This window comes from Micromesistius poutassou (genome assembly GCF_964030765.1).
Source record: "Micromesistius poutassou genome assembly, chromosome: 8".
In the NCBI taxonomy this organism is placed as follows: domain Eukaryota; kingdom Metazoa; phylum Chordata; class Actinopteri; order Gadiformes; family Gadidae; genus Micromesistius; species Micromesistius poutassou.
The window spans coordinates 20,044,870-20,056,577 of record NC_140278.1 but is presented as its reverse complement, the minus strand read 5'-3'; the positions used below and the strand labels follow the sequence as shown (position 1 = coordinate 20,056,577).

The 11,708-nt window shown below is 43.7% G+C and overlaps 1 protein-coding gene across 1 annotated transcript; it reads right to left on the bottom strand.

Annotated features, from left to right (window-relative positions):
- Positions 1–8,700: 8,700 nt before the first annotated feature.
- LOC311351150 (galactose-binding lectin l-1-like) lies at positions 8,701–11,708 on the bottom strand. The gene is made up of 4 exons (XM_084471247.1): positions 11,581–11,708; positions 10,108–10,187; positions 9,568–9,736; positions 8,701–9,142 (listed from the first exon to the last, which is right to left on the bottom strand). Exons 1-4 carry the CDS (start codon positions 11,584–11,586, stop codon positions 8,996–8,998), a joined length of 402 nt encoding a protein of 133 aa, XP_084327373.1. The 5' UTR covers positions 11,587–11,708; the 3' UTR covers positions 8,701–8,995.

Genomic DNA, 11,708 nt, shown 5'->3' with positions numbered 1-11,708 from the left:
ATGAGAACGAATAGGTGTGGCTATTGATGATAGAGAAATCCTACACTCACTTTAAATGGGTTACAGTTTAAATATAACTTTCTTCAAACTATCTTTAAAAAGTCACACAAACGTGTTCAGAGCTTTTTCACCGGCCAGGTGAATATATATAATATCTAATATCCCATGTTTAAGCTGTCTAACCAATGATAGGATGTCTCGATCCATGTCCAAATAGTTTGACGATAAAAGGGAATAAAACAAATGCACAACAGGTTATGAAAAGTTATGAACGATGCCCGGAGTCGTGATCCCATCACCGCAAGAGACAACTATTGGTTCTGATCCACGCGTCAGGAGAGGTGCCCACATTAAAACCACGCGTAATGACAGCTGTCACTCCATTCAGAGCAGAGCAGCAGTGAAACCACGCGGACTGAAACAAACACAACTGATGTCGAAAGAAGAACTGCAGGGATCAGTGGAAACGCTCGTTTCTTTATACTTACAGTCATGTTGTCGTCCGATCGGTTGAGTTTACGCACAGGGAGGAGAGGAGGCAGCAGATTGAGGTCCTGCCTGCTGAGACGGTCTTTATAGCGAGACGCGCTCCGCTTCTGTTTTCCATAATGAGTGACGTCTTGAGCGAACGCATCCAGAACATGCACAGATGTCAATCTTCTTTGTTATCTGTTACTTAACCCGTGCCTGAGAACAATGTGGCCATATAATCATTGTTGTGTTACTAACGACAACCCATGTCAATATTGAAACATATTAATGCGTATATAATATTGAATGCGTATTATTGTGTATTTTGGAAAATAGGTGTGATACTTTTGCTTAAGTCATGTTGCTTTATGTCTGATACTTCACCGAGTCACTTTCCTTGTGTTTGCAAATTTACTTGCTGAAAAAATAATTCAGATTCAAATGGACATGTGAAAGTAGGCCTACTTTAGTGAGTGATTGTGCATTGTGTTGTGATTGTGATCGAGGAGTCAGCGAGTATATCCTAATATGTATGTTATGAAGAGCGCAGTTGGTGGCTCGCCGCTATGTAAATGTTAATGTAAATGTAAAATGTAAATCAGCTTTTTTGGCCAAGTATGCTCACACATACAAGGAATTTGGTCTCTGCATTTATCCCATCCGTGAATTAGCGGAACACACACAAAGCACACAGTGAGGTGAAGCACACACTAACCCGGAGAAGTGAGCCGCTACATTGGCGCTCGGGGAGCAGTGAGGGGTTAGGTGCCTTGCTTAAGGGCACTTCAGCCGTGGATGTGGGCCTGGGAGAGCAGTGCTCAACCACTTCACCCACCCACATTTTTCCTACTGGGTCGAGGATCGAACCAGCAACCCTTCAGTTTAAATGCCGAAGCCCTAACCAGTAGTCCACGGCTGCACGTAACATGAGACAAAACTTAATTTGCTACACATGAGAAAGAGAGGGAGAGGGAGGCAGAGAGAGAGAGAGAGATAGACACAGAGAGAGGGAGATAGAGAGAGAACACTGGTTAAAGGGTTTCTCATTGCACTACACAGGATAACCTCTATCAGAGTGTGTGTGTGTGTGTGTGATGTATTCCAAAAATAATGTTTAAGATAAATACATTTAAAAGGTTTTCTTTAGACTGGTACCATAATAATAGCAGTGGAGTGGAGAAGTATTCTGTTTCTACTCAATACTTAAAATACTTACTAACAAATAGTAAGTATTAAAAAAATAGAGCTTGATTATCAAAAACGTTTTTCAGGGATAGGCTCTCCTTCGGAGGTCCGGCTAGGCCCCAGGGTTAGGGTTAGGGTTAGGAGGACTCCTGGGCTAGGCCCCAGGGTTAGGGTTAGGGTTAGGAGGACTCCTGGGCTAGGCCCCAGGGTTAGGGTTAGGGTTAGGAGGACTCCTGGGCTAGGCCCCAGGGTTAGGGTTAGGAGGACTCCTGGGCTAGGCCCCAGGGTTAGGGTTAGGGATAGCAGGACTCCTGGGCTAGGGATAGGGTTACGTTATGTGCACACTACCCCCATACGTTGACGGATGGGGGCTTTTTGACGCATCCATGTGTTTTCTCGGGTTGTATTACAAAGGCGAATTCATTGGACAGTGTACTTGCGTATATTTGCATATCTGATTGGGCAATATCTGATTGGGCAATTGTGCACGTCCCGGGACAGTGTGGGGGAAATATCAAATAGTGTGCCGCCATAAGCCTTCGAGGGCTACTGCACCATCATGCAAAAATAGGTCCCTACAAAACCCAACATATCATCACATTCTAGATGCACTTCATGATGCAGCTGTACAGGACAGATCAGAGCAGCCCAGGTTTGTTGTTGTCTGGGATAATGTTAGTTTCCATCGAGCTGTTCTGGTCCGGTACTGTTTCACCAACCATAAGTGTTTCATATAAAGTAGACTAGTGTGTTGCTGCTGATCTGAAAGTGTATTCATATGATACAAGTGTGTATTATTTTGTCATCAGAGTGAGATTTTGACAAAGAATTGTTGGTGGATGTGAATGGTATGTTTCCCAGTGTTGTCTTATTTGCTTGTGTGTTGAGTTTTGACACAATGAGCCAAGTTTTGTAAAACGTGGTCAAGCAATGGGCAAAAACTGTAAGTTTGTCGGGGTTCGCTGTGTAGGGGCACCTGTGGTAAGAAAAATGTTGTTGTATAGTCTTTAATAGTTAAGATAACACAAGATGACTCACATAATCATAAGTCACACAGTAGAATTGATTATTTTCCTATTTCTAAAGACCTGATTGAATCAGTAATTGATGCTACAATAGGTGTCATAGCATTAACTGACCATGCAACTGTAGAACTGTCTGTCTCTATTAGCGTGGAAAAAATCAAGAGTAATAGGTGGAGACTCAATACATCTCTTCTACAAAATACTGTCTTTAAACAGACAATCTCAGAAGATCTCACAAACTTTTTTAAGATTAACATTGGTTCTACCACAAAAATAGGCACAGTATGGGAGGCTTCAAAGGCATATATCAGAGGCAAACTCATTGCTGAAGCATCAAAAAGGAAGAAACAAGACAGGGATCAGTAGCCTGGAAAATGAAATAAAACAAAAAGAGAGAGAACTTTCTTGCTGAAATAGGTGTGTGAATTAAAGTATAGCCTAAATTGTATGTACAGTAAGAAGGCTGAGTATGCTATGTTTAGGCTAAAGGCCAGCTTCTACGAAAGCGGAGAGAAGGCCGGTAAACTTTTGGCTAGACAACTGAAAAAGCAGGAGAATGCAAGTGCAATTGCTGGTATTAAAACTAGTAGTGGAAAGATAGTTACTTCAGCCAAGGATATTAACCAGGTGTTTATGGAGTTTTACAAAACCCTTTATACATCAGACACAGTGTTGAGCCATGAACAACTGAAAATATGGTTTTCCACGATCCAGTTTCCAAGTCTTTTGCCAGAACAAGTACAGCCTTTAGAAGCTCCAATCAGAGAGGAGGAGGTTAGGAAAGCCATGTGGTCAATGCAATCAGTCAAGGCTCCAGGATTAGATGGTTTTCCTGTTGAGTATTACAAGCTCTACATTGAAATCTTAGTGCCTGTATTAACAAAAGTGTATTCAGAGTCACTATCAGTTGGTCAGCTACCAAACACTCTGAATGAATCAGTCATTTCTATTCTTAAGAAGGGAAAGGACTCTCTAGACCCGGCTAGCTACCAGCCCATTAGTCTGGCTAACGTAGACTATAAAATTCTCACTAAAGTTCTGGCTATGCGGCTTGAAAATGTTGTTCCTGGTATTGTAGACCCTGATCAGGTGGGATTTGTGAAGGGCAGGCAGACTCTTATGAACCTATTGCGGCCTTCTCTTTAGACGCAGAGAAGGCCTTTGATAGGGTGGAGTGGAGGTTTCTGATTCATGTTCTGGAGACCTTTGGGTTTGGACAGGGATTCATTAAGTGGATTCAGCTGATATATGCAGAACCAAAGGCATCAGTGTTGACCAATGGGGTTGTTTCTTCTTTTTTCAATATATTTAGAGGCGCAAAACAAGGAGACCCTCTCTCTCCATAATTGTTTATTATATTTATTGAGCCACTTGCAATGGCAATCAGATCAGACACAAGCATACAGGGGGTAAGATCAGGAGGAAGGGAGCATAAACTGTTCCTCTATGCAGACGACATCCTTTGGCTATCTGTGAATCCTGCATCCTCAGCTTCCAAACTTTTGGAGATTATGGGAACCTTTTCTGATATATCAGGCTACAAGATTAATTGGCATAAGTCTGAAGTGATGCCAGTATCCACAACCTGTCTCCCAACAATAAATAATACACTCAAATGGATAGATTCAGGGATGCAATATCTTGGGATTTGTGGTGGCCAGTGAGGGATGCAATTAGTATACACACTATAAGGTTATCCACAGATATTATTATACACCAGTTAAACTTCATAGGATGGGGTTGATGAAGGACAATTTGTGTTGGAAATGTATGAATGACCTACCTCCACCTTCTATGGGAATGCCCTATGGTCCTTCCTTTTTGGAAAAAAAATATTAAAACTATTGGAGAATGGTTAGATGTGCCATTACCAGAGTCTCCCCAGCTATGTCTATTAGGAGACCGGTCCCTTTTACCTCCAGGGGTGTCTAAAGCAGAGTCTGCCTTGGCACTAGCTGGGTTTATCTCAGCTGTGCGAATCATCTTAAGACACTGGAAAAGCCAAGTAAGGCCTGGTTTTGGAGACTGGCTAAAGTTAATGACAAATACAGCCTCCTTTGAGGATCTTATTGCAAGACTGAATGATGGTAGGGGTAAATTCTACCAGGTCTGGTCCCACTTCCTTAATTTTATTCAATTTCAACTGAATAGTGCCCCATAATGAAAGTATGATCATATATAAAACCCACCCACACACACCCCCCTTTTTTATTTTGTATCTTATTTTATTTTATTTAAGATATGTTATTTTTTTCTGTTATTTTTATTTTACTATAGACTTTCTGTTTCATTGCCCAGATGGATGTATAGTATATGTGTGCAAAGTGTTAGTTGTTAAAATGATGTGTATGTTGTGTGTTTCCTGTTGAAAACAAAAAGCAAAAATCAATAAAAACTTTGATTAGTTTAACTTTTATTATAAAAAAGGATAACACAAGATGAGACAAGATAAGACGGGCAGTCATAAGCTCTTCACTGAAGGGGGAAAGCTGAGGAATGCACTGGTACTGCGGAGGCCCATGTCCGTGTTCCGTTGCAGGAAGACCTGCTTCTTCCTCGCCTGACATTGGATTCATTTGGCAGGACATGTGGCAGATCACTATGGAGTGAAGGCAGACATTAAAAAGAAATATAAGACATTCTGAACGTGACGTACTGTGGCAACTCGGCTCGGCTAGAGCGCACTGCCCCGTCCCAAACAGCCCAAGAGTCTGGTTGAAGTGAAAGCCAACATGGCACTTTTAATCAAACATAAAGAATCACTTACTAAATGGAACAAAAACAACTCTGGCGTAATCCACAGGCTTAGTCCGTTGGGTGGAATCACCTCACCCACGACGGCTGGTCTCTCCTCATGGGTGAACCAGGTGAGCCCCGAATGAATGTGGAAGCATGCTTTTTGGTCCGACCGCAGACAGCAACGGAGGCAGAATGGGCAGAACTCATCGCGATCATCTTAAATGTTGCTGCAGCGATGCATCATATATTCCGTTGCATCCACAACATCTGCATCAATCGATGAAAGATTGGAGCATGAGTTACAGACAAATAGAAGAAACGACGAATAAGAAAGGCGTCGCGAACGACTGCGTTACCGGAGGAAGAGAGCGTCTTTTTTTGCTTCATTTCACATCTAACAAACACTGGGACAAATGTAGTTGATATCTGTGTTTAACTGAGAAAACAGGGAGTGGAAGGCCGGGACCCTATAATGTTCAGCGAACTATTGTCAATAACAAGTGTTACGAGAGTAGCGTATGTGTGTGCGTGGAAATGGCAGTGTGTGTGTGTGAGTGAGTGGACGAGCGAGGAGAGCGAGTGGTAGCGGGTGCCAGTTTAGTGAAGTAACAAAGCAGGGAAAGCTGTGTGATTTCTTGGTGTTCCTTAAAGACATGGAGTTGGACAATGCAATGCCTCAGCTTTACAAACTGTTCTCATTAGTGGCAACAATTGGAGCTACATGTGCAGGTGTATAAAGTAGCTTCTCCTGTTTAAAGCGGCTCAAGTCCTACACCCATAACACAATGGGCCAAGGCCGTTTAAGCAGCCTAGCTCTGCTGGCCATTGAGAGGACACTGGTCAAGTCACTGGAAAAGACAGCTAAGTTGGTATGACAGAGCATTTCCTTGAAAAGAAACAGAGAGGATCATTTACATATACATAAATTGACAATTTATCTGATGTAGCTGAGTAAATGAACTTCCCCTCTTTGAAAGACCAGCAGCCGCCACTGCTAGAGATACCTCCCATAATCTCTCTTTATTCAAAAATGTTAAGAAAGTCAGCATTTGCATTGCCTCTGACGCCATGCCACTCTACTGACCTTTTGTGGTGAAGATTCCTTTAACTGTGTGTGCAGCCTTGCTTGCAGACTTGCAGACATGTCCACTTCCCCCATAATGTACTGCAGTTTAACATGGCCTCTCCATCATGGTCCCTCCCACTCACCTTTGTTACCTTTGTATCAACTACCAACGTTGCAAAAGTTTCCTTCTGAGAATCTTGTTCACCCATCGTCTCACTGAATGTATTCTTGATAACTTTGCCGTACTTTCCATGCGGAAAGTGGGCGCGGACTGTGTGTCCCTCTGTGTCCCGTACTAACAAAGTTTGTTCCCTTCTACGGCCCCTGGCCCCTTGGTTTTGTGTGTGCACGTGAGGGGGTTGTGTGTGTGTGTGTGTGTGTGTGTGTGTTTGCGTGTGAGGGGGTTGTGGTACTGGGATGAATATCTTTACGCTTTCAACGTGTACCGAAGCTACAAAATCTTAGCGCTTTATTTATCCTAAAACACTGGTTTAAGTGACCGAGCCACGGCAAGCATTTAGACCAGGGATGGGCAACTGGCGGCCCGCGGGCCACATGCGGCCCGCATCCTCACTCTGTGAGGCCCGCAGATAATTTAAGATTATAAGAAAAAAATATATATATATATATATATATATATATATATATATATATATATATATATATATATATTTATTATTTATTATTATTATTATTTATTTTTTTTGTACAGAAAACTTGATCAACAAAAACTGTGCCTTTCAGTAAAGATGAGAATAGTATCTGTTCATAGAATTCAAAGGCAAACCCATGTGTCTAGTTTGCTCAGAAGCAATATCAGTCATGAAAGATTTCAACTTAAGTCGCCACTACTACAACTGCACTGAATATAATGCTAGTTGTTGCACTTAATGTTGGGCCACTGAAAATGAATTTAGTAGATTTGATTTCCTGTATTCTGGTGCATTTTGGGGATGGCCACTACCTATTAGGGATGTCACGAGAACCGATACTTCGGTACCAAGTCGATACCAAAATTCAAAAAACGTGACAGTACTCTTTTTTCTTAGTACCGTAGGTACCGAAGATGCAATTCCTCCAGACGTCACGTGGGCAGCACCTACACGGGAACATGGAAGACGGCAACTGCAGCTGCACCGAGTGCGACGGCTCCGCCTCGACAAAAAGAATAGCACGAGTCGTGTCTGGAAGTACTTTGCGTTTGGAACGCTGCGCCGCGCGACTGTTTCAGACGGGACCCGTTTCAATGTTGCGCTTCTAAACACGCATGGTACGACTGCGTTCGGCATCACTTACTTGATGTTGTTTTGATTGAAGATCGGCAGGTTGTAGTGAGTGCGGCGGTGAATGTGTGTGTGCGTGTGCGTGTGTGTTGCTAGCGTATGCAATTTCAAAGTAAACAAACCAACTCAAAGCTGATGCATGCATCCAAAACTATCCGTTCAAAACCAAATAAACAAATCAAAAACAGCGTTGCTTATTTGCTTCAAATACTTTTTCTTTTCAAAACTCTTTTCGTATTAATTACCGCGCCGTAATTAATACGGCGCGGTACAGAGCGGTTGAAAACAATGTTGGCGTCTCCTGTGGCTGCCTTGCGCACCTGCGTTATATTACTTAATATTAGGTTGGAAGTTATCTTTTAAACCCCGCCATGCACGCCAGTGTAAACGCGAGCCGCATAGCTGCATGACTGCCTGCTTTCAGCGCGTATTTTTTTTAAATGATTATTACTTGAACACTACATGCCACTGTTCTTTTTTTGTAATGTTAATAGTGGTTTATTTTTATTCATTACTTGAAGGCTACATGCCAGTGCCACTGTTTTTTGTAATGTTTAAATGTTTTTAATAAATACGTAATAATGAATACATAAGTACATGGGATTTATTGTTTTGTTTTTGACCGTGGTATCGAATTGGGTATCGAGAATTGTCGAATTTCACTGCTACTGGTATCGACTACTAAATTTCTGGTATCGTGACATCCCTACTACCTATTACCTACTATTCATTCAGATTCATGGCCTACATCCTGACTTGCAGGGCCTGGGCACCTACGCACACACACATATACATATACATGAACACACACACACACACACATACACACACACACACACACACACACACACACACATACATACAGTTGCACACACACAAACAAAATATTGGACAACATATTTGACTTGATAAATAAATCACCAGGTGCTGATTATCATTGCTAATAAAATAATTTTTAATACACATCAGTTTTATGATTAAAGAAGGAAGGGCTGACGTGGCAACAGCTGGAGAAGACGGCCCAGGACAGGCCAGGGGGGAAGCCGTTCATCAATGGCCGATGTTCACAAAGGAAGACAAAGGCCTAAACTAAGCAAAACAATCAGTTTTAGCATTGCAGAGAAAGCATTGCAAAGAAAAGTGGTTCTCATCTGCCTGTGAACCGGTCTACTGTGAGGAGAGGGCACCACAGGCCACCAGACTGGAGGAGGAGATCCAGCTCAGGGTTAGTTGATCTCAAAGCTGCGGATGTGGACGCCCCCCACGAAGCTGAAGTCTGCGTACTTAGTCTTCCCCAGGCGGTTGGGGAAGTGGATCTCAGAGGCGTCGCTCAGGACCACCACGAACTCCTCACGGGTCAGGCTGACGGAGAGCTACAGAGAGAGAGACACCGGGACACAGGGAGAGAGAGAGAGAGAGAGAGAGAGAGAGAGAGAGAGAGAGAGAGAGAGAGAGAGAGAGAGAGAGAGAGAGAGAGAGAGAGAGAGAGAGAGAGAGAGAGAGAGAGAGAGAGCAGCAGGAAGAAAATGTATGTTCATGAACAGAACCAGTTTTATCATAAGTATCATCGATTAGCTGCTATGATTTTGGTTGAGGTTCAAGAGTGTCAAACAACCAATATTTGCAGAGCAGAGAGCGATAAACACAACAAGCCGTCCCTGAATACAGCTCTGCTGAGCTTCAGCTCTTACACAGAACAGTGCTTCTACTAACTCACCCAAACTCACCTTTCCCCCTCCCCTCTCCCCCTCCCTCTCCCCCCTCTCTCCCCCTCCCCTCCCCTCCGTCCCCCTCTCACCTTGAAGAGCTCGTCGTAGTTGAAGGGGAACCTCTCATGTTGGATGTACTCCCCCCAGCCCTCCGCCAGCTTCGAGTTGCAGATCACCTCCCTCTTGTTATTGTAGCGTTTGAACCGCATGTCTATGTGCAGCGCGATGTAGGACCCGGAGGTGATGTTCACCTCAAAGCTGGAGAGAGGAGGAGGAGGAAACGGAGGAGGAGCGAGAGGAGGAGGAGGGTTTAAATAGAGAGGCAAACTAAAGGGGAGGAGCCTTTACAGCTGGCCCCTGCACCCGGCCCCCACCCTCATGATTAACCTTTGGCCCCTGCACCCGGCCCCCACCCTCATGATTAACCTCTGGACTCCAGAACTGGACTTTGAAGGATTTCTATTCAACTTCCTTCAGTAAAGTGACAAAATCAAACAAGGAAATGTTCCAAGCTTTTTGTTTTAGACGTATAGGAGGACAGATTCATGGGCCATCTGCGCGTGGAGGACACCGCCCCCTAGTGGGTGAACGTGTTAGGGCGACGGGACGGTGGATCCACTGATACTCACTGATCTGTACCCGCCGTGGGGAACCCGGTGACGGTCAACGTGTGGCCCACCTTCAGGGGCATATTCTTCACTGTAATTTCCTGAGAGAGAGGGGGGGGGGGGGGGGGGGGGGGGAGAGAATGGGGGAGAGAGAGAATGGGGGAGAGAAAGAAAGGGAGAGAATAATCAATCAGGAGAATGAGAGAGAGTGAGAGAGAGAGAGTGGGAGAGCGAGGGAGAGTTGAGCTGGTTGATATAAATACACTGGTTTATTACAGGTTGAGATATGGTTTGAGCAGCAGACTTCCTGTGTCCACCAGCGCCTCAGACCAACATATGCTCTCCATTAGCAGACATGGACCCTCAGAGTCCTTCTGCTGGCTTCCCTCGGCGGGGTCTGAGAGGGGCGGTGCTGAGTCACTCTCTCCTCCATCACCTCGGGGACGAATGACAAATGTTTTATTTTACAGTATGGGTGAAATTCAATAGATAATTCTTATTTAAATTACATCTTATCACAGGTGTGTTTATTTAGTTAAAAGTTCAAACAAGTTGTCCTTAAAATCACCATTCCCTTAAGATTATGTTCTCATGTCGGCAAAGGGTCAAAGTAAAGTCTCGACGTCTATTGGACTTGTTGATGACGCAGTTTGAGGAAATGTTTGCTGGAATTGAGAAGTAAAGTCTGATGGTTGTAAATGTTTATAACATTGAGAAATATTTAATTATCTACATGCAGCACAAGATCTGTGCCTGTTATAGGTTTGGTGGGTGTGGCAATGTCCAACTTTATGTAGGCGGCAGTGGAAGCTATACTGAAAACCGCAACTTAGTGACTAGGCTTAAAAGTTAGCTTCATGTAGGTTGAAATAATGTCATCCACACAACGTTGAAACGACATGGATTGATGTCGTCTATGAGCCGTTAAGACGACATGGGTGGAAAGACTGAAAAACTTTCACATCAGCCCCTCAACTAGACGTCGTATCGACCTCCATGACCAACGTCGATTAGACCTCTGATCGATGTCGAAATGTTTGCTGGGTTTTACAAACATTATTTAACAAATTGTGTGTCAGTATAGCGACATGAGAATGAATAGGTGTGGCTATTGATGATAGAGAAATCCTACACTCACTTTAAATATATGTAATATTTAATATCCCATGTTTAAGCTGTCTAACCAATGATAGGACTGGATGTCTCGATCCATGTCCAAATAGTTTGACGATAAAAGGGAATAAAAGAAATGCACAACAGGTTATGAAAAGTTATGAACGATGCCCGAAGTCGTGATCCCATCACCACAAGAGACAACTATTGGTTCTGATCCACGTGTCAGGAGGGGTGCCCACATTAAAACCACGCTTAATGACAGCTGTCACTCCATTCAGAGCAGAGCAGCAGTGAAACCACGCGGACTGAAACAAACACAACTGATGTCGAAAGAAGAACTGCAGGGATCAGTGGAAACGCTCGTTTCTTTATACTTACAGTCATGTTGCCGTCCGATCGGTTGAGTTTACGCACAGGGAGGAGAGGAGGCAGCAGATTGAGGTCCTGCCTGCTGAGACGGTCTTTATAGCGAGACGCGCTCCGCTTCTGTTTTCCATAATGAGTGA